Source organism: Barbatula barbatula (assembly GCF_947034865.1).
Source record: "Barbatula barbatula genome assembly, chromosome: 14".
NCBI lineage: Eukaryota > Metazoa > Chordata > Actinopteri > Cypriniformes > Nemacheilidae > Barbatula > Barbatula barbatula.
Window position 1 is genome coordinate 62225 of NC_136777.1, and position 24176 is coordinate 86400.

A 24176-nucleotide genomic window follows, 5' to 3' on the forward strand; every position below is an offset into this window, starting at 1 on the left:
ATTTTCTCAGAATGTTTCTGTCATTTAGAAAGTTGGTGAGTCGGCTGTTTAGAATGTTACAGAAGAGTTTACCTAAGTTGCTGTTTACGCATATTCCGCGGTAGTTATTTGGGTCGAATTTGTCTCCGCTTTTATGGATTGGGGTAATAAGACCTCGGTTCCAGATGTGCTGGGGAATATTCCTGTATTAAGGATGGTGTTTAATAGTTTGAGGATGGCAAGTTTGAATTTTTGGTCCGTGTTTTTCATCATCTCATTAAGAATGCCATCAATTCCGCTTACTTTTACGGAATTAAGTTTGCATATATTATGGCATAGTTCCTCTAGTGTCATTTGGTAATCTAAAGGGTTTTGGTAATCTTTAATAGTTGATTCTAGGGTGCTTAGTTTGTCTTCAAGGGTAGTTTGTTCGTGGTTGTTGTTTATGTTACTAAAGAGGTTAGAGAAGTGGTTTATCCACACATCTCTGTTCTGAATGGGTAGTTCTTCATGGTGAGATTTATTAAGTGCGTTCCAATGTTCCCAGAAGCGGTTAGTTTCTAGAGATTGTTCAATTGCTCTTAGCTGATTTTGTATATCTTGTTTCTTTTTTGTCCTTAGGGTGTCTTTATATTCTTTAAGTTTTTCATGGTAGAGTTGGCGTGTGTTTACATTATCCGCATCTCTGTGTTTCTGATTTGACAGAATTCGTACTTCTGTTCTATGGTTTTTACACTCATTGTCGAACCATTTCTCATTGGCAGGTCTCTTTTTTGTTTTCGTATTTGTTGATTTTAGGTTGGCTAGTGTTGCAGATATTGTAAATATATTGTTAATTCTGTCTACTGCTAAGTTTACGCCTTCGTTATTGTGTGGAAATGGCGTATCTAGGAATTTATTAAGTAGGTTTTGAATTTTTGGTTCACATATTACGCTTTGGTATATATCTTCACTATTTTGTTTCCATCTGTATGTGTGTTTAAAGCTATGGAGTTGAGTTTGATTTGGTGCTTCAGTGTTAGGTTTAGATCTGTTTAGGTAAAGAGTAATTTTACTGTGGTCTGATAAGGGGGGAGTTTCAGAGCCAGCTGGCAGATGTTTTACTTATGTTTTAAGTGTCTCTCTCTCGCTGTTTGTGTGTGACATGCACGCGGGTTATTTATCTACGTGTCATGCTCAGCGTTAGTTTACATTATAAAACGAGTCACATATTAAATAATCTTAAATTACAATGAACTCAACCACACTCTTTTATCACTGTTAACATCCTTATCTGCTCGAAAACTCATATCGGTTTTCGCTTCCCTGCAATCTTTCTCTCTCTCTCTCTCTCTCTCTCTCTCTCTCCCCAGTGTTTTTCTATACGTGCACATATTTAAAACGAAATGATGATTTGTTATACACACCTCTCTGTTGGGTTAGTGCTTCTGTCCAGAGATAATGAGGTTCATTGAATGACAGTAAACTGAACCTCTTGTGTATTTACTGAAGATGATCTACCTGCTGCAGTGTTTGTGTACAATCCGATTTACATTCACCTGCTGCACACTTTCATTATAACTCTCTTGAGATCAGAGGTCATGAACCCTGCACTCCTGGAGAAGGTCCAGCAAAGACATTGATATAGGTGTGTTTGATAACTGTTAAAGCTGATCTCCAGGAGCAGGGTTCACCACCTCTGCTGGTAGCAATCATTATATAAAAGCCACAGTCATAATGCAATACAAGATTCTTTAATGAGATACAGATGAAACAATAACAAAACTTGTAAAACAATTCAACAGAAATTACAACACAAAAGACTTTTACAGTGAAGCATGAGTCTTAAAGTCACAAACAAACAAACTTACAGATAACAGCAACAATCCCGTTAATTGTTTCTCATTGCATGTGTTCTGGAAAAATAGAGGTGTAACAACAGTGTTCTGAATATGATGTTTCTGTAATAATAAAACTGAAACGGATTTATCTCGTCGGTTTTCTGCAGGTAATCTGGTCATGTTCACACCAGAATGGACTTCTTGCATCCTTTTTGGACTGAAATGCCAAACCGCTCATTGTCATTGTCCACTCAGAGATACAAAAGAAGCCACAGGCTGACGTGCTACTTAAGTTGGTGCTTAAATTAGAATGAAAGAAAATACGTTTTTTCAGCTCATTTTAGCACATTCATCCTACTGTATGGTCCACAGTCCACATGGTTAATATACAACTTCATAAGGAAATTCAGAACAGAAGGCCTTGTAAGCCAGCATCTTGACATTTAAGTGTTAGGTGATGTTGTGACCAATTCAATAAGAGATGATGAGTTGCTCAGACACAGGTGTGCTTATTTCGTTGTAGATACAGAACTGCTTGAATCAATGTCAGAGATAATCTACAGAGCTTGTGTTGTGTTCTGGAGAAGAAATACACCGATGAATAATCCGCACAAAGCCTCACTGCCTGTGAGCTTTTCAGGAGGTGTCGGAGGGCACATGCTCCTCGAAGCCCTCGCTCTCCCTCACCAGCGCCCTCTCCAGAATCACACGGCCTTCTTTATAGCGCTGACTGTCCTCGGTGGCAAACTCATAGATCCAGCCCAACTTACTGTTGCAGTTTTTACAGCTGACATCACGAACCATGTGTCTGCCGGTCAACATCACCCGATCCTGCACTTCGCTGTACTGCAGATTTACCACCTGATAACCAACAAGTACAAGATCAGTGTGAAGTATCACTTTACATTCTCTGTCACAAAACACTGCTGCCGTGCCAAATAGAGGCCTGATCTTCCTTTAAGAATAATGTATGAATGGAAAGCATGATATTGTGTGTGTTTCCATAGTTACGTCTCTCTTTGCAATATCGGACAACATCTTCAAAAACTATTCATAAAATAAATTAAATCCGTCTTTCTTGTAGCTGATTTCACATTGTTTCACAATTGAGGAAGTTTGCTTATGTTCACAAGCGGGAAGAGATTTAGCTTGCTGTATCTCAGTTGATAAAGCATTCCATGGGGAATAAACCACTGTTTTCTGCCCAGCTGCTTAGTGGACTTTGGATTTGAGTTAAAGAATTCTGCTAATGTTCACCAGTAAATGTTAGTCGCTGAATTCATATTCAAATGCTCAAGATTAGATTTCAAGAACATGCTCTATTCTTTGTGTACAGTAGGCAGATATTTATCAGAGCGGCACCATTCATTCTTTAAAGATTGCAATCTGCAATCTACACACTTATTAATGTATTTGCGCTAATAGAGAATCTGCCGTCATCGTGTTTTCACGTTATTTTAAATTGTTTACAGGTGTTGTTATGTTTAATGAGAGATATGAGTGACAGGTTGCAATGCCGCTAGATATTACTGACTGGACCTTTAATTGCAAGTGTCACATTGTGAATTTGTTTTACTTTAGAAAATATTTAATATAGCCTGCAAGGAAGTTAAACTTTTGCATTTAAAGTCAAATTAAAAACGTTAGTTTGCCTATGGTATAGTTTCTCACTATGGTAAGTGTAGGTTAACCATGAAATTTGTAATAAGTCCTAAATAAAGTATTTTTGTCAGAACCTCTAGTAAATGATGTCATCAATCAGAATCGAATCTCTATTTGAAACAAAAGAATCGTGATTCTCAATTTATTTAGAGTCGTGCAGCTCTTTTGATGAACTGGTTGTTACTTTTCTGTCTATTGCTGTGAAGCTGCTCTGAAACATTCATATTTAATAAAGCACTTTATAAATGAAAGTGTCAATGTTAGTGGTCTCAACCTTATCTCAATAACCATACAGTTCTATGACACGTCCTCGTGTATACACCGGAGGAAAGCAGCACATGCCTTGTTGAAGAGGAAGGCCCGGCCCGTGGCACCGGTGAACCGTGTGGAGATGAGCTCAGATCGGTTTGTCAGGATGGTGTCACAGTTCGCACAGGAGAAGAGACGCGTCCCGCCAATGTGATCGAGAAAGATGCGGCCCATGGCTCCAGCAAACTGAGAACACACGCAGGTAAATTATTCCGTTCAGTAAAATGACTTTATACTTTAAATTAATTTATAAATATAAACATGTGGATGTATGCAAGTTTGATTTTGTCGTCAGTCTCTAGATTTGTTAAGTAGGCCTATGGCATGATTGTGGTTAGCTATAGTATTATCAAAGCATTTACAGAAGAAATGAAAGGACATACACAGCATCCCAATAACAACAAACAACGAGAAGAGATTAAAAGACGCTTCTGGGGACGTGCAGCCTTTATCACCCAACTCATCAATCATTTACGTTCACTTATATTTATATATTACTGACTGACAGGGTCATGTACGGTCGACTTTCCTGAGCGTTAAAATATGACACAGTTCTGTCAAATATTCACATGACGTGTCAAGTAAATAGATAACAATTAAAATCACAATCGTTATGATCTCGTTGTCATTATCAGTGTCATCTTACCAGCCTCTTTATGCCGACTGTTTAATATCGCTTTGTATCTGTCTGTTGTTTATTCCCAGACAGCTCGAGCGTTTGTTTTCTTCCGGCTCTTCCGCCAGACAGCTATCAACATCCGGTGTGACGAAGCGGCGATGGCGTCATACACTCTAGCCGCATCTATTGGACAATAGGCTTGTTCGAGATTGCCAAATTCTGCGCAGAATCGATCACCGCAAGATGCATGCCGGTTAGAAATGAAATGTGTCCGAGTTATGTTCGCCTCGTTCTGTGACGTGTTCCAAAAAACTCTCGCGGTGGCCTGGCCGATATTTACGGTGGCCCACTGTTTCACAACACAACGACATTTAAAAGGAGAATTTAAGTTCACAAATAAAATCAAGCTACAACAAAACGGAATAAAGCCACAGCTAGTGGTGGCGAGGTGAAAGTGACCTTTTTGGTCTGTGATAAACTGTATTTTGTGCCAGTTAAGGCTTCCGAGATTTCTCGGCATTTGTCTGAAGCAACGGAATCAAGCCACAACACAACGGAATCAAGCTACACCACGATGAAATCAAGCTACATCACAACAGAATCGAGTCACAACAGAATGAAATCAAGCTACAACACAACGGAATTGAGTCACAACACAACGGAATTGAGTCACAACACAACGGAATCGAGCTACAACACAACATAACAGAATCGAGCTACAACACAACGATATCAAGCTACAACACAACGGAATTGAGTCACAATACAACGGAATCAAGCTACAACACAACGGAGTCTAGCTACAACACAACATAACGGAATCGAGCTACAACACAACGATATCAAGCTACAACACAACGGAATTGAGTCACAATACAACGGAATCAAGCTACAACACAACGGAATCTAGCTACAACACAACATAACGGAATCGAGCTACAACACAACGACATCAAGCTACAACACAACGGAATTGAGTCACAACACAACGGAATCGAGCTACAACACAACATAGCGGAATCGAGCTACAACACAACAATATCAAGCTACAACACAACGGAATTGAGTCACAATACAACGGAATCAAGCTACAACACAACGGTATTGAGTCACAACACAACGGAATCGAGCTACAACACAACATAACGGAATCGAGCTACAACTCAACGGAATCGAGTTACATCAAGCTACAACGCAATGGAATCAAGCTACAACACAACGGAATTGAGTCACAATACAACGGAATCAAGCTACAACACAACGGAATTGAGTCACAATACAACGGAATTGAGCTACAACACAACGAAATCGAGCTACAACACAACGGAATCAAGCTACAACACAACGGAATCAAGCTACAACACAACGGAATTGAGTCACAATACAACGGAATCAAGCTACAACACAACGGAATTGAGTCACAAAAAAACCGAAATCAAGCTACAACAAAAAGGAATAAAGCCACAGCTAGTGGTGGCGAGGTGAAAGTGACCTTTTTGGTCTGTGATAAACTGTATTTTGTGCCAGTTAAGGCTTCCGAGATTTCTCGGCATTTGTCTGAAGCAACGGAATCAAGCCACAACACAACGGAATCAAGCTACACCACGATGAAATCAAGCTACATCACAACAGAATCGAGTCACAACAGAATGAAATCAAGCTACAACACAACGGAATTGAGTCACAACACAACGGAATTGAGTCACAACACAACGGAATCGAGTCACAACACAACGGAATCGAGCTACAACATAACGGAATCAAGCTACAACACAACGGAATTGAGTCACTACACAACGGAATCGAGCTACAACACAACATAACGGAATCGAGCTACAACACAACGATATCAAGCTACAACACAACGGAATTGAGTCACAATACAACGGAATCAAGCTACAACACAACGGAATCTAGCTACAACACAACATAACGGAATCGAGCTACAACACAACGATATCAAGCTACAACACAACGGAATTGAGTCACAACACAACGGAATCGAGCTACAACACAACATAGCGGAATCGAGCTACAACACAACAATATCAAGCTACAACACAACGGAATTGAGTCACAATACAACGGAATCAAGCTACAACACAACGGAATCTAGCTACAACACAACATAACGGAATCGAGCTACAACACAACGATATCAAGCTACAACACAACGGAATTGAGTCACAACACAACAGAATCGAGCTACAACACAACATAGTGGAATCGAGCTACAACACAACAATATCAAGCTACAACACAACGGAATTGAGTCACAATACAACAGAATCAAGCTACAACACAACGGTATTGAGTCACAACACAACGGAATCGAGCTACAACACAACATAACGGAATCGAGCTACAACTCAACGGAATCGAGCTACATCAAGCTACAACACAATAGAATCAAGCTACAACACAACGGAATTGAGTCACAATACAACGGAAACAAGCTACAACACAACGGAATTGAGTCACAATACAACGGAATTGAGCTACAACACAACGAAATCGAGCTACAACACAACGGAATCAAGCTACAACACAACGGAATCAAGCTACAACACAACGGAATTGAGTCACAATACAACGGAATCAAGCTACAACACAACGGAATTGAGTCACAATACAACGGAAACAAGCTACAACACAACGGAATTGAGTCACAATACAACGGAATTGAGCTACAACACAACGAAATCGAGCTACAACACAACGGAATCAAGCTACAACACAACAGAATCAAGCTACAACACAACGGAATTGAGTCACAATACAACGGAATCAAGCTACAACACAACGGAATTGAGTCACAATACAATGTAATCGAGCTACAACCCAACGGAATCAAGCTACAACACAACGAAATCGAGCTACAACACAACGGAATCGAGCTACAACACAACGGAATCAAGCTACAACACAACGGAATTGAGTCACAATACAATGGAATCGAGCTACAACCCAACGGAATCAAGCTACAACACAACGGAATCAAGCTACAACACAACGGTATTGAGTCACAATACAACGGAATCAAGCTACAACACAACGGAATTGAGTCACAATACAACGGAATCAAGCTACAACACAACGGTATTGAGTCACAACACAACGGAATCGAGCTACAACACAACATAACGGAATCGAGCTATAACTCAACGGAATCGAGCTACATCAATCTACAACACAATGGAATCAAGCTACAACACAACGGAATTGAGTCACAATACAACGGAATCAAGCTACAACACAACATAACGGAATCGAGCTACAACACAACGGAATCGAGCTACATCAAGCTACAACACAATGGAATCGAGCTACAATACAATGGAATCAAGCTACAACACAATAAAATCAAGCTACAACACAATGGAATCAAGCTACAACACAATGGAATCAAGCTACAACACAACGGAATTGAGTCACAATACAACGGAATCAAGCTACAACACAACGGAATTGAGTCACAATACAACGGAATCAAGCTACAACACAACGGTATTGAGTCACAACACAACGGAATCGAGCTACAACACAACATAACGGAATCGAGCTATAACTCAACGGAATCGAGCTACATCAATCTACAACACAATGGAATCAAGCTACAACACAACGGAATTGAGTCACAATACAACGGAATCAAGCTACAACACAACATAACGGAATCGAGCTACAACACAACGGAATCGAGCTACATCAAGCTACAACACAATGGAATCAAGCTACAACACAATGGAATCAAGCTACAACACAATAAAATCAAGCTACAACACAATGGAATCAAGCTACAACACAATGGAATCAAGCTACAACACAACGGAATCAAGCTACAACACAACGGAATCAAGCTACAACACAACGGAATCGAGCTACAACACAACAGAATCAAGCTACAACACAACGGAATCGAGCTACAACACAACAGAATCGAGGTTCAACACAACGGAATTGAGCTACAACAGAACGGAATTGAGTCACAACACAACGGAATTGAGTCACAACACAACGGAATTGAGTCACAACACAACGGAATTGAGTCACAACACAACGGAATCGAGTCACAACACAACGGAATCGAGCTACAACATAACGGAATCAAGCTACAACACAACGGAATTGAGTCACAACACAACGGAATCGAGCTACAACACAACATAACGGAATCGAGCTACAACTCAACGGAATCGAGCGACATCAAGCTACAACACAATGGAATCAAGCCAGTTGTCATGAGTCATTTAATATGTGCTGTAGTGGTCTGCGGCAGTCGTGTGCTCTTTTCTGACTGTCAAAGCTTGAATCTGCTCCAGTTGAAAGATGTTAAGCGTGTTGAGTCGAGTCTTAGAATGTTTTGTCCTCGACTTAAATAGTCAGTATGCTTTCAGATCTCTCTCCCGCTGCTGTCTGCACTGAACCAATAACGGAAGTGCAGAATATGCCCCTAAAAATATAGAACAATATAAGAACTTTGGTGCATTTCAGCTATGGTTTGCACTTAATTCGATTTTATTCCTTTGTGTTATCTTGTGACTTGATTTCGTTGTGTTGTGAACTTATGTTTTCTTTTTAAATTTCGTTGTGTTGTGAACTTATGTTTTCTTTTTAAATTGCGTTGTGTTGTGAACTTATGTTTTCTTTTTAAATGTCGTTGTGTTGTGAACTTATGTATGCTTTTTAAATGTCGTTGTGTTGTGAACTTATGTATGCTTTTTAAATTTCGTTGTGTTGTGAACTTATGTATGCTTTTTAAATTTCGTTGTGTTGTGAACTTATGTATGCTTTTTAAATTTCGTTGTGTTGTGAACTTATGTATGCTTTTTAAATTTCGTTGTGTTGTGAACTAATGTATGCTTTTTAAATTTCGTTGTGTTGTGAACTTATGTATGCTTTTTAAATTTCGTTGTGTTGTGAACTAATGTATGCTTTTTAAATTTCGTTGTGTTGTGAACTTATGTTTTCTTTTTAAATTGCGTTGTGTTGTGAACTTATGTTTTCTTTTTAAATGTCGTTGTGTTGTGAACTTATGTATGCTTTTTAAATGTCGTTGTGTTGTGAACTTATGTATGCTTTTTAAATTTCGTTGTGTTGTGAACTTATGTATGCTTTTTAAATTTCGTTGTGTTGTGAACTTATGTATGCTTTTTAAATTTCGTTGTGTTGTGAACTTATGTATGCTTTTTAAATTTCGTTGTGTTGTGAACTTATGTATGCTTTTTAAATTTCGTTGTGTTGTGAACTTATGTTTTCTTTTTAAATGTCGTTGTGTTGTGAACTTATGTATGCTTTTTAAATTTCGTTGTGTTGTGAACGTATGTATGCTTTTTAAATTTCGTTGTGTTGTGAACTTATGAATTTTTTTTAAATTTCGTTGTGTTGTGAACGTATGTATGCTTTTTAAATTTCGTTGTGTTGTGAACTTATGTATGCTTTTTAAATGTCGTTGTGTTGTGAACTTATGTATGCTTTTTAAATTTCGTTGTGTTGTGAACTTATGTATGCTTTTCAAATTTCGTTGTGTTGTGTACTGGTGGGCCACCGTAGAAATCCGCAGGCGAGCGCAGTTGCTTTCCCCCGACTACGTCGATGACAAGCACAATGGGAAACGACTTTTTTTATTTATATGTGGAAAAACACCAACAGTTTGTGAAATATATTGTCCTCATCCATACCCCTTCATGCAAAAGCAGTGGCAATTCAATTGCATCGATTTTCTGCGATAAAAGCGCTTTTTATTTTTATTAAAGTACAACATAAACATTACAAAAATAGATGGTATACAGTTCAAATTCAAAAACTTCCATTTTAAGTGGGGCTAAGACAAGAAAAAAATCATCACATTTAATTCAACAAAGAAGACAAAAAAGGAAAAAAATCACAATATTCAATCCATCCATATGAATTATTAAAAAACAACAAATATAATTTATATTATCGAATAAGTCTAACAAAATTCAAACTTTTTATTATTTGCCATTGACAGCATTTTTTAATATTGTTCCAAAAATTATTCTATAAACAGGGTGGTTTTAAAAAATACATTTGGGAATAAAACTCTTTGCTAACAAAAGTAAGCTATTTATATGAATTAAAAAAATTACCTAATTTTTCTCCATATATGTATTTCTTTGAAACGACATGTTTACATTTACATTACATTTAGTCATTTAGCAGACGCTTTTATCCAAAGCGACTTAAGTGATATGTCATAAAAGAGCAATAGTACAATAGGTGCTAATACAAAGATACTAGTTTCCACAAAAGCTAGAACACTACCTGTTGAGAGAAGGGTTAGTGTATGTTTATTTTTTCCCTTCATCTGTCAAGTATTCACAGAAGAGATGTGTTTGAAGTCGTTTTTTGAAGGTTATCAGAGATGTGGTTAACTGCATTGGGAAGAATGTTCCACCAGGAAGGAGTTGTGAAGGAGAAACATGTTACATTCTAACACATTTTACTCATTTAACCTCAATTATTGCACTTTGTCCAGAAATGAAAGAACAACATGAGTTACAGAATTTACACAATAAAGGAACTTTCCAGAGGCATAAATATCATATACAATCTTTAAATTAATTTCTTTGATTTTTGGGATAAATGTCCAGTCGCCATGACAGCGCGATGTGTGAAGTGTCCGTCTTGTCTGCGCTGTTTTCACTCATCTTACTGCTGCATCTCAAACAAGTCTTATTTTACTACTAAACAGCAGTTCTCGTTTATCTTGCGGTTGTAAGTTAACCACACAATTCTGGGTTTACATAAGTGCTTATGTGTTGCGATCCATAGATTCATCCTCTAATTGATTATTTCCACCACGAAAACCCAAAGGTGCTTTATATTGAAAATGTTGAATTTGTTTGCTGTAATTAAGCCAGTTGTTTTATTTACAGATAGGATTTAGGTTTTTCATTTTGCTTTTCTTTCTATTTAAAACAATTGAGATTACAAAGCGAACAACATTTGACAGCGATCTCGCGATACATTGAATCACCACCATAAACTGGGAAATAACTTATTTGATGGTGAGTGAAATCGGACATCAAGCACACACCACAAAATGATATGAAGCACAGTATCTTCCTCTGTCGTTATTTTATTGCTAAGATATTTTATTATGTGTATAACAAAAACAGTGTGAACTTCATACAAGTGTGAGATGTCAAAACATTGCATTGAGCGTGTGCTGTCGACAGAGGGCGCCAGATCGAGCTCGAGCTGCGCTTTAGCATTAGCACACAGCACAAGGTGAGAGTGTGTTTCTGACAAGCATAAACACTAATGATTAACATCACTTTTACTTTTAAACCCCTTTGTTTATAAACGTTGTATTTTCTGCAGTGATTGTCCGTGATAGACAGTGGAATGTCTTCCTCGTTTTATCTGTTCAGTTGGGCTGTTTAATGTTGTTTATCTTGCTTTAGCCTGGTTAGCTTGAGCGGCTAATAATACATATTGACATATTTCATCTGAATTTGTCACCTTCAATTAGAAAAAAGAGCTCATATTATAAGCATGTGTGGAACTACAGACACAGGTCTGGTGAGACGGGTGTGAATTGTTTCGTTGGGTGAGTAAAAGTTGTTGTATTATTGAACACATAAACAAATAAGTTACATGTTGTACATCTATGTGTAGAGTTTTAACATGCTTCATGTCATGTGTCAGAGGTGACGCGCGTTATCTGTGTCAATAGTGAGTTTGTGAATCTCTTCATCTGTGTAAATCAAGTTGAATGATGTGTGTGGGATTAAAGCTCATCTCCTGCATGTGTGTCATGATCCATTGTGTTTGCTCCATGTAGACTACACTGTGTGTTATGTGAGACGCTTGTGTTTCTCTAAATATCTCCTCTGTCTCTGGAGATATGATCTTATAATGTATATTTTACCTACTTGATTTTTTCATGAAGTCTCCCTCCAGATCTGTGCCATATGTGGTCACATTCATAAAGAACGGTCTATCTGAGACCCTGTGTTTCCTTTGACAGCTCTGAGGTTTTTCGGGTCGGATCAGTGATGTCATCATCGGCCGTCGTGATGGTTTAAGGAGCGACAGTGGCGAGGAGGTGGCCGAGCGTGTGATGTTACGCTGGACGGTGCACCTGGAGGGCGGGCCACGGAGGGTCAACCATGCCGCCGTAGCGGTCGGTCACAAGGTTTACTCCTTTGGAGGATACTGCTCGGGCGAAGATTACGAGACCTTGAGGCAGATTGACGTTCACGTCTTTAACACAGGTGAGGTGTGTCTGATGCGGTGAAACACGATGCGCATGCAGGAGCGTTAGTTTGTCCAGATACCCACACTTGCAGTCTTTGCACTACCCCTATCCCTAACACCTGGACTACTTTCATGACGTATTTCCTGTATTTGGTCCAAGTGTTCTACTGGACGTGAAGATCCCAAGTGAGCATGTAGTATTTCTAACCCGATGGAACACACTCCTCATTAAAGTGGTTTTTCTAATTATGGGATAAAAACAGTTTAACATACATACAAAACCTTCCTCTGGACTTTGCACCAATAAAACGTGCAACACTTTATAGGGCCGATACTAAGCTCATGTACTCGTAAAATGCACCGATACCAAAGACTGATACCTCGTGTAACAGAACTGACTGAAATTTGCATTGAAAGTTTGACAAGCACATCAAATCATTTACATTTGAGCATTTGATGCTTTTATCCAAACATTGCTTTATACTATACAATTGTTTCTAAGTATAAATGTTTTCATAATGTGTCTTAGGTGGAGTTGTTTGTAATTATGAGGCTATTCTATCTTTATTTAAGCATGTCTCACTGTGTTGGGAAAAGGTAGAGGCATCGGTATCGGCGAGTACCAGAAAATAATATCGGCACTCATACTCAGTCTTTAAAAAATGGTATCGGTGCATCGCTAATCGTATATATTCTTTATGTTAAAAGAGAAAAGATTTCATACCACTAACGTGTTGCTAATATTCCACCGTGCCTGCAGAGTGCACATTGAAGTGCATCAACACCTTATACTTTCTGTCTTGCATGGGCAGTGTCTTTGCGCTGGACGAAACTGCCGCCCGTAAGGACCGGAGGCCGAGAGCATGCACAGGAAGTGCCCTACATGCGCTACGGGCACACTGCTGTCCTGGTAGACGATATCATCCACATCTGGGGTGGTCGTAATGACACTGAAGGGGCGTGTAATGTGCTCTACGCCTTTGATGTCAGTAAGTGTCCCTCAAAGATCTTAGAGATGTGTGTATTGTAATCCAAAAGTCAAATCTTTTTCTTTCATGGGTTAAGCAAAACTCTTCATCAGTGTTCTTCAGCTTTCATAAAGTACAGTGTCATGTGTATATCTGTTTACCATAGTACTGGTTCTCAAACGGTGGTTTGACACGAGAGGAAATAGAAAATCCTCAAAATATATACAGTACATGTATTGCAGATTTCAAAGGTTTTATAAACATTTTATAAATGCTGAATTTCTGATATGTACAATTTGAACATAGTTTTATGTATGGAATTCCTACCCTAAAGCACCAGCACAAACGCAGAGCGGGAACACACACAACATTATTAAATCTTTGCTACATCAGTAATAAAAACCACAGAACAATAACAGCAATAAGACAAAAATAATGATGCCCTATTCATTTTATGGTGGAAACAAAAGTGATTTTCTAGGTGCTACTTGATCTCAAAAGAGCTTGTGAGTTATTTTCTTGATTTGTTTCACAGTGAAATGATTTAGGTTTGTTTTAAACACAGTATATTAAACCTCTCACTGTTGTCTCAGATAATCACAGATGGTTCACACCCAAGATTTCCGGAACAGTTCCAGGTGCTAGAGATGGGCACTCGGCCTGTGTCTTAGGAAAAGCCATGTACATCTTTGGTGGATACGAGCAACTGGTGTGTGTGTGTAACATGGAGAAAACCTGAATAATTTTTTCCTGTTAAACAAATGCTTTACACTTGATGACGTCTGTGTTCTCAGGCCGATTGTTTCTCTAATGATATTCACAAGCTGGACACCACGAGCATGTGCTGGTCTCTCGTGAATGCTAGGGTGAGTTTGATGGCCCTCATGCATTTCTTCTGTTCAGCTGATTTGTTGGACTTTCTTTTTCTGCTTATGCTTTGTTTTACATGTGATAGTAGTACACACTCACGCACACACAGGCGGGTGTGTATAACAACAGAGTCAAGCAAATCTGTGGATATATTTTGAGATGTTTTCAATAAAGCCTGAAAATATCTGTAGCCATATCACCTAACCTTCTTACTCCTTCACTTTTGCATAAAAACAACAAAGTGATTTATTTAAACCTTGTGATTTTATACAAGATGACAGTTTATGTTTATCTGTTTTGTGTTTTTCTTTGTAGGGTACACCAGCTCGATGGAGAGATTTTCACTCTGCCACTATTATTGGCAGCAAGATGTTTGTGTTTGGCGGTAGAGCGGATCGATTCGGTCCTTTCCACTCAAACAATGAGATCTATTGCAATAAAATCAAAATTTTCGACACTGAGACCAACTGCTGGCTCAACACGCCGACGACCCAACTGCTGCCTGAGGGGCGGAGGAGTCACTCGGCCTGTGAGCGAGCGCACATCTTTTCTTAACCCTGACACATAGACAAAAACAATGTAGAAAGATATACTAATAAACGTTTGACCTGACGTGCTAGAATGTGCCCTGCTGGTTAATGCAATGGAGAAGTTTCACTATTAGTTTGGGTAGGCAGAGTCTACTTGTTTATGGATTTTTGTGCATATCTTAACATCCGCACAGCGATTCAGAAATGCACAGAAAGTGATGCACAAACAAATACTTGAAAGTACTTTTGCTAACACTTTACAATAAGGTATTAGTTAACAATTGTTGAAGCATTAGCTAACATGAACTATTTATTCATCTTAGTATGTGTTCTTTTCAACGTTAGTAATACATGCTTAAATCAAACATAACTGTTAACATTACTTTATTTGTATAGACATTAACTAACATCAACAAGGGTTAATACGTGCTTAAAAACAATATCGTTCATATTAATAAAATTACTGAATGTGCCATTGTAAAGTGTTACCATATAAATTTTATTTATTAGTAAGTTCCAGTCATTTTTCTGCAACATCTAAAGGTGTATTTGTGGTTTGCATTCTGTGCATTTGTTGATTTATAAAGTGTTCTTCAACGAAAGTCTCTTCTTCTTCTATGCACATGTATTTGTCTTAAGCTCAGAGCCCATAGATAAGGGTTGGAGAGTTGAGAACCTCTGTTCCATAGAGTCATGTGACAGAGCCTGTGATGATGTTATGCTGCTTTCACGTGCTATTGGAGTTTACTGATAATGGGTTAGCACTAGGGAAATCGAAGCTTACACAACTAGACGCTCAAACGAAGCGATTGCTGTAGCGGCTGAGAGTTTTATAAGTTTTTCTCCAAAACAGCTCACAACAGACAGGACAATCTTATCTTGTAAACATTTTGACTTGTCATCGCTTGATCTTGATGAATTTGTAATAAGGACTTTGGTAGTAAGTGGGAAAATCCTGACAGCGCGTGAAAGCAGCATCAGTCAGACAGAAAGAAGTGGTTGAGTTTACAGTTCTGATTATTGATATATATAATGTATATACACCGATCAGGCATAACATCATGACCACTGTCAGGTGAAGCGAATTACACTTATTATCTCTTCATCACAACATCTGTTAGTTTGTGGAAAATATCGGGCAGCAAGAAAGTTGATGTGTTTGAAACATGACAAGTGGGTTAGCGTTAGGATTAGAGCGAGTTAGACAAGGGTCAAATTGTGATGGCTAGACGACTGGGTAAGAGCTTCTCTTGCTACTCTGTCCAGTCGAGTGCCTAATCTTTATGTTGTTTTTGACTCACAATTGATGTTAGATGTCAAAATTAAAATGGTCTTGAAAACGGCGTTTTTTTTCATGTAAGAAGTGTCGTCAGACTACCACCTTCTCTATCACTGCTTGATGCAGAAGGGCTTATTCACGCCTTTGTGTTGATTATTGTAATGCACTTTATGTTGGTCTCTCTAATAAGTCTATCAAGAAATTACAATATGTTCAGAATTCAGCAGCCCGGGTACTAACATATACACCTAATTGTCAATCATCTTGCATTGGCTTCCTGTTCAGGCCCCGTGTGGATTTGAAAATGTTGATATTGACATTCAACCCTATCCATGGGACTGCCCCACTTACCTATACAATCAAGTTACTCCTTATACTCCAGCTCACTCTGTGCGCTCCTCTGGGTCACGTACCCATCAGCAACCTGCATATAAATGAAGTACCATGGGTGGTAGAGTGATGAAAGACTCTCCAACCAAAAACTGCTTTAAGAAAGTCCAAAGACTCACTTTATAAAGTTGGTTAGTGTAGTTGAATGGTTTTGTTTTGGTATATGCTGTCTGGTGCGCTTAGGGTCTAAGAGAATCATGTTACAAATATAATACATTATTAATATTATTATGATCTCTTGAGGATATTCCCAGTCTGCAGCGGTCAGTATCTATGGTCCAAGGAAGGAACTGTGGTGAACCGGCGACAGGCTCATTGATGCACGTGGGGAGTGAATGCTGGCCTGTGTCGTCCGATCTATCAGACGAGCGACTGTAGCTCAAATACTGGTTCTGATAGAAAGGTGTCAGAGTACACAGTGCATGACAGTTTGCTGCAGAAAAGGGGGACCAACGCAATATTAGGATGTGTATACTGATAGGTGTATACTTTATATATACAATATGTATGTAATGTCAATCACATGACTGTTTCTTTTGTCATTTGTTTTTGTTTTTATCTGTAAGTTGCTTACAACGGTGAGTTGTATATCTTTGGTGGCTATAATGCTCGCCTGGACCGACATTTCAACGATCTCTGGAAGTTTAATCCAGGTGAGTCTCTTCATTTTTTGCACATTCATTAATCCTCGTCTTTCTTATTTTCGTGTTTATTTTGTTAGTAGTTTTGAATGTGAGTAAGATTCACTCTTGTCCCGATGGTAAAGTGTTTGACATGCAGTCACATGATTAAAGGTTTTGATGCGAACATGAAGTGATTGAATGAATGGGCTCGCAGACTCTCATGTGTTTTCTTGTGTTGGGTGTTTTAGAGGCGTTCTCCTGGAAGAAGGTAGAACCGAAAGGTAAAGGTCCGTGTCCCAGAAGACGACAGTGCTGCTGTATGGTTGGAGATCGCATTATTCTGTTCGGAGGAACCAGGTGAGCTGTGCTGATTTCACCGAACTGAACCGTCTTATGATGTTTGCTGTGATAAATGGCCGTCTGAACCGAATGTTTCAGTGGATTCATCAGATGAGTCGGATGTCACAGGCATGAACGTATATTCGATGTATAGCATTCTCTCCAGAAACTTTGTAAACTGGAACTGACAGAGAAAGTACTTCACGTGTTTTGGTGGTGTTTGTCGGTGCTAGAGGACAAGATGATGTAGGCCTTTGGCGTGCGTCTGCTGTACGAGGGCTAGATTGAGGAAGGGGGGCAGACTACAGGTCTCCCACAAGCAGTGTAATGAGGCGGGGGCGCTCTTATCTGAGTCCTGCGGTGAAGCTCTGTTTTAATCATCCAGCGGCTCAGCTGGATTAAGCATCAGTCTGCTCTGGTGTGGTCCACAGTGGCAGATAACCGCAGCCGCTTGAACGCACCAGTCTCTCTGCTTTGCTCTGTGATCACTCCAGTGATGATCACTGCACACAATTGTGTGAAAATACAATTCTTGTTCTTTGTAATGTTCCAGTGTGAATGTATTGCGTTGTTCGTGTACACATGCAATGTTCAGTCTTTCATGAGGTCAAATGATTTTTTTATTCCAGTGTTGGTAGAATAATAAATGTGACATAATAAACTGTGGGGTCTTGGAGGGGCTTTTGTTTGTTTGTGTGTCTGAGCTCTTAAGCAGGATCTGATGTTTGTAACACTAATATTCCTCATTGAACCGCTGCTGTGGCATATGAGCAGGATTTCCTCTCGGCGCGCATCTTTTCCTGTCTGACTTCTCCACCAAATCTCTCACAGAGATCAGGACTCGTGTCGGGTGTTGTTTATCTGTGTCTAATGCATGTGACGTGAGGTTGCTATTGGGTCGAGACTTTCTCCCTGTGTGCTGAGGTGAGTAAACGCTGACCTCTGACCTCAGGACAGATTCATTCATTCACGCCTTTTATTTGAGATGTGTTTCATGTAGCTGAGCGTGAAATCACAGGAATTGCGTTCTTCTGTCTGATCTCCATCCCACTTTGGTTAAAAATACAAGGCAGGGCTCTGTTTTGATTTCTTTCTCTGTCAGTGACTGCTGCTGCTTAAATCGAACAAACCCTTGTGGACACGAGAACTTGTGTTTAGTGTTTAGTACGTGTGTGTGAAGATGTCAGCGCTGTTAATGATTATCACAAACATAAACACGCGTTTAACTTCACGGCAGCTAATGGAGTTTATTTGCGGCGGGGTCGTGCGGGTTGTGTATTCTTCACCCGCAGGAAACGGTCGTCAGATTTATAGTGTCCAGAGCGGCCTGATGCTGAGCAGACACCTCGCTGATATTCCTCTTGCGTTTATGATATTTACTTAAACTGAAGGAATTTGTTGAGCGTAGATTTATGGCTTTAGTGAAGCACCATAAACTTCTCAATGCTCCAGAGAGCGCTGTCTTCAGAGGCCTGGAGGTGTGTGGGAAACCACAGAGCTATCCCATAATCGTCATCTCCGTGTCGTGTGATGCCCGTCGTCAGGCGGTGGTGTCGAGCTGTGACAGAGTGAGGGAGGGAGAGAAACGTGTGCTGTCTAATGTTACAGGTGTCCTGCTGGGCTCCTACACCACCAGCCAAGCGTTTGGATGCTCCTGTAACACTTCAACACTGTAAAGTGTAGTTCATATTTCAGAGCCTTTACCAGAGGGTTTAATCAAAATAATCACACGCCCATTTATTCTTTCTATATGAAGCTTTACAACAATGGAAAATTGTGCTGTAGAAATCATATTGATTTAAATTGAATGTAAGCGAGATCTTGTTAACTGGATATAATACAATCCAAACCAGACCATTTCAACACAAACGTTTGCTCAGAGAATCCATTAAGAATTAATATTAATACCACATTTATTGTATGTTTTTGGCAGACCCTTTTTGACTTGCAATGCATTGCTGTTATTGTATATTTGTGCTCCCTGGGAATCAAACCCATGACCTCCGTTTTGCTGACACATTTCTCTGCTAATCCCACACTACATGGTTGATGAGATTCAGATTTTGTTAGAAATCTCACATCACTTTCAGACTTCTTTCACGTGTGGAGATATGAATCAAATACGTGCAGTAAGCAGACGCCACATGACTTATTTCAGGACAATTTTTGGTGCTAAAATTTGGGAAAAGTAACAGTTTTGTTCAAATCCAGTCACTAAATCTTGACACAATAACCCAGAATCCACCTGTCATTTGACGCACATCATTCATCTTCATTTTTCACATGTGATTGTGATGTTTCTGTGAATTCTGTGTTTGGTGCTGGACTTGATTTGTGTGTCAAGGGATAGTTTAGTGTGTTGTGGTGATATTAAAGTGTGTGTGTGTGTGTGTGTGTGTGTGTGTGTGTGTTAGTGGAGGGCCGTTGAACAGCACTTACAGAAGAGTAAACAAGCGTGCTGAGCTAAAGAGAGGCGTGAAATTCAGCCACTGGTTTGATTTATGAGCCCCTGAAACCTAACAACTAAACCCCCCGAAACACACACAACAACATCAGCACTAAAATCAGTGCCAATGACAAGAGAATATACCTTTACAAACCACTCCCACTTCTCCAGGATGTCGTCAGTATGATAATTCTGTAATGGGAATATTTCCTTGAGTTATTGTGTTAATTTCTCATGAATACAAACAAAACACTTGTTGTCATATCTGGAACATTTGAACACTTGTAGTGAAGATCATTGATGTTCGTCATGACGTGTGCGTGCGTGTGATAGTCATGAGGTCACGGCGTCCTGCTGCGTGCGTGGTTGTATCAGCTGATAATAGAGTGAATGTCACGCCGTGACGTGTCGGACCGGCCGACTCGTCTCTGCACTGCCAGGTCAGGGATTTGGGACGGGTCAGGATGTAAACAGGAATGTAACAGATTGGCATGCTGGGATATCGTGTGGGACGACAGCTTGGATTGTGTGACTCTGAGATGAGCCGCCTCTCTTGTGTTTGTTTTGGTTAAATGAATTTATCTAAATAACTATGTTGGGTTGGTATGATTTGAAAATCTAATGTCACGCACATTTGATGGTTAGGTTGAATAAAATATATGAAGTTTTTGTAATGCCCTGACTAGTGTAGTAAAACGTGTGTGTGTGTTTGTACATCTATCTTGGTCAGGACCAGTATTAGACGAGTGTGGACTTAAGGGTTAGGGTATACTTGACTTTCCGCGTACGCCTCGCCACAAATGCGTCCGCACTGCTTCTTGAGCATACTTAATCGTGGATGGACGAGTTTGACACATGCACAGCACGTCACAGCGTGGACTAGACTGACTCAACATGTTTTCGCACATGCGCTGTTGTATGTGTTCCGCCCACAAAAATGGGCTGCATGTGGAAGAGGTGTGCGGACGACTGCGCACACTCCTGATGAGGAAAATTACATTCATGTGGGTGGTACGTGGTCGCGGACGGCCAGAGTATATTTTTGCTTTAAGAGAGCTAAGTGAGGACATTTTGGCCAGTCCTCACTTCCTGAGAGCCCTTTAAAGGAATGGTTGAAGGTCAAGACTTAGTTTTGGGGTTAGGTTATAAGAAAGGTTTCAGTGTTTAGGTAAGGCACGTAGTTCTTATGCTGAGAGGAACGGCCCGAGAGTCGAGATTGCATTGCGTCAGTATATGTCCTCATAAAGATAGTTGCGCTAACATGTGTGTGTTTGTGTCTGTGGGCCTCCTGCAGTGTGTGTTTGTAGACGGCTCTTGTCAATCATACAGAGATTCAGCTCAAAACTTGATTGGCTAGACGAAACACACTTGAGAAAATCTCCAGACAATCTCTCTCTGGTCTCACGAGGTCTCGAGTCGTGTGTGAAGCGCCAGTATTAATCACACACACACACACATGCGTGTGATGTTGAATTGACTGTGCAGGTGAAATCTTGTTAGTGTGTTATTGTGTGTTTGTTCTCTTCTGGCTCTTGTTAGAGGCAAGAGATAACAGTGTTTCTCTGGTGATAATTTCTGGTGATTTTTGTTTTCACATGGGCTAAACGCTGATATTCTGTGCTCTTGTCTAAATTTAACCCCAGACTCCATCCGCCCTGTTTGCAACATTATCTGCTCTTCTGATTCTCTCAGTCTTAATGCTTGCTGTCTCTCTCTAATCTAAATGCCCGCTCTCTCTCTCTTTCTCTCTCTCTGCAGCCAGACAGACGTTACTAGAATCTCTACCTGTGTGTCTGTTTAATCCCACTCTCACACCTCAGGGGTCTCTGATAGCTAACGTTTAAATCCTGAGATTGAGATGAAGTAAATCTGGGGTTTAAAGACTGAAGAATTTCAGATAGTGATGAGAACAACTTTTGTGTTATGTTCTCTATGTCACAAAATCATCTTTTCATTCAAAGTTGTTTTTGCACATTTTATAAACTGAAGGCTTCAGTTCTCCTCGGGCCGCTGGATTATGACAAAAATCATAATCTCGATTATTTTGGCCAGTATTGAGATCCCGATTATTAAGCACGGTTACTCATTAACCTTTAAAACAACATAGAAAATAAGAAAACTTGGTTTTTAATCTCCAAATAAATGTAAAGAAATAGCACAGCTGAACCACTGTGAAGGAAAGGTGTGCACTGTGGATATATACTAGAAGAAAAGAGAGGATCCTTGCTAAAATGGAATGCGGCACAATGATCGTTTACCTCCATTCTTTTGTTTTTGTAATTGATGAAGGTCAAAATTGACGATTACTATTCATTTTCGATTAACTGCACAGCCCTAAGTTCTACCATTGCTGTTTCTGTATATGAATGTCTTTTTTCAGCTCAATCATGTCCTGGCTCAAAGCTCAAACTTTCTGATTCTGATTTTGAGCTTATTTAGCGAGCGTCGTGACCTTAACAGAATAACAGCTCAGATACAGCTGAACACGCGTGTCATGACCTGTTATTGACTGTTTAGACTTATTTATGATGTAACCATAAAAAGCTAAAAGGTTTTTTATTGTAAATTCAAAATATGAATCCAATAAAACTGTTTAATGATGAATATTAAAGAAAACACTCAATTCCTTACATTATATCCCATAGTTCTACTAAAGTAAAGGATAGTCAGCATGTATTTAAGTGGGTGGCCATAGTTTTGGTTTCAATTCCTGTCGTGAGATAATGGTACATGTTTGTAAGAGATGACCGTTGTTTGGATAAACGACATGTTCTCATCGTTGATTAAACAGAGATGGTCTTGTGTGGATTGAGAGAATCTCACGACTGACTCCCTTTCACAGCTGATGTTGGACCAGTGGATGAGGATGATGACATGTGCACTGAACAGATAACATTCTTCACAGGAAGTCATATTACATGATGAGTTCCTTTCGCCCGGAAACAGGAAGAGGAAAAGCCTCATGAAAGCCTCTGTGTGTATGTGCGTTTCTCTCTCTCTGTGGATTTTTGCGGGATAAACGGATGAATGTGTGTGTGTGTGTGGAGGGGGATCGGTCACTTCTTCATTACTGACCTTTTAAGAAGGTGACACTCAAGCTAATGAGGTGATGTGTGCCAGAGAACCTTCAGAGGAATTCAGTCAACATTCCCAGTGGTTTTACGTCCAACAGCAAGTGTGTTTTCATAAGGGCAGCGGGGCAGGAGGGGTGTGTGTGTGTGTGTGTGTGTGTGCTGTTACAGTGTGTCGAGGTGAAAGGGAGGAACGTCCTCAATGATACTTCCCTGATCACCTAACACAAATGAGCCATCAAACAGCAGGCCGCTCATAAACATACACCACACGTTCACACTCACAACCCCACACCTCTGTCTCTCCCTGTCTCTCTCTCTCTGTCTGTCTGCTTGTGTGTTGTATTAAATGGATGGTGAAGAGTGGTGGTCCAGTGCTGCTCACTGTCAGTAATCTATGATCATTCAGCAAAACATTAAAGGGAGACTTCGCCAAAAATGAATATTCTGTCATCATTTCTTCTCCTTCGAGTTGTTCCACATCTGTATGAATGTCTTCGTTCTGATGAACACAAAGGAAAATATTGGTAAGAATGGTTATAACCAAACAGGTCTCGACTCCCACAGTAGGAAAAATTACTTCATCATTTTTTTGAAGAATGTAGGACAGCAAACAGTTCTGGAGCACTTTTGACTATCATTGTATTTGTTTTCCTACTATGGGAGTAAATGGGGTCAAGATCTGTTTGGTTATGAGCATTCTTCCAAAGAATGTGTCTTCATCAGAACAAAGACATTTATACAGATGTGGGACAACTCGGAGGAGATCAAATGATGACAGAATATAGTCTCCCTTTAACATCAAACCTTTTTATTTTCTACTGTTCATTTTTATTCTTTGCCATTGAACCTCAGTGAATGGTCTGCATTTGCTAGCTTGCTATCGGTTTATCATGATTGAACAATATGAATAAATACATTCTTTCAGATGAACGATGACATTGAATTCACTTTCATTATTGTTGTGCACTTGTGTTTTCTACAACATTTAACACACTCTTTCATTTCATTGTGTTTGCCCTCGGGGTAATTTAATTTATTTTTT

The 24176-nt window shown here is 39.6% G+C and overlaps 3 protein-coding genes across 5 annotated transcripts in view; 2 read left to right on the forward strand and 1 right to left on the reverse strand.

The window, feature by feature from the left end:
- Positions 1–1690: 1690 nt before the first annotated feature.
- Positions 1691–4711, reverse strand: LOC306903312 (protein yippee-like 5). The gene is made up of 3 exons (XM_079472380.1): positions 4417–4711; positions 3804–3956; positions 1691–2660 (listed from the first exon to the last, which is right to left on the reverse strand). The coding sequence occupies exons 2-3, from the start codon at positions 3942–3944 to the stop codon at positions 2436–2438; spliced, it is 366 nt and encodes a 121-aa protein (XP_079328506.1). The 5' UTR covers positions 3945–3956; positions 4417–4711; the 3' UTR covers positions 1691–2435.
- Positions 4712–11567: 6856 nt separating this feature from the next.
- klhdc3 (kelch domain containing 3) lies at positions 11568–17661 on the forward strand. Of its 3 annotated transcripts, XM_079473052.1 has the most exons (9): positions 11587–11643; positions 11888–11965; positions 12386–12632; positions 13428–13604; positions 14177–14292; positions 14378–14449; positions 14769–14982; positions 17219–17305; positions 17524–17661. In XM_079473052.1, exons 3-9 carry the CDS (start codon positions 12479–12481, stop codon positions 17634–17636), a joined length of 933 nt encoding a protein of 310 aa, XP_079329178.1. In that variant the 5' UTR covers positions 11587–11643; positions 11888–11965; positions 12386–12478; the 3' UTR covers positions 17637–17661. The 3 variants fall into 3 exon arrangements, with proteins under 3 accessions (XP_079329180.1, XP_079329178.1, XP_079329179.1); XM_079473054.1 differs by lacking the exon at positions 11888–11965 and having other exon boundaries at positions 11568–11643; XM_079473053.1 differs by having other exon boundaries at positions 11605–11965.
- Positions 17662–19026: 1365 nt separating this feature from the next.
- The window catches only part of npas4l (neuronal PAS domain protein 4 like), a gene marked incomplete at its 5' end in the record, with an annotated part of 6890 nt that continues 1740 nt past the window's right edge, over positions 19027–24176 (forward strand). Inside the window, one exon of the mRNA XM_079473406.1 lies at positions 19027–19270. Coding sequence (XP_079329532.1) covers positions 19027–19270 — 244 coding nt within the window. The remainder of the gene's footprint in view (positions 19271–24176) is intronic.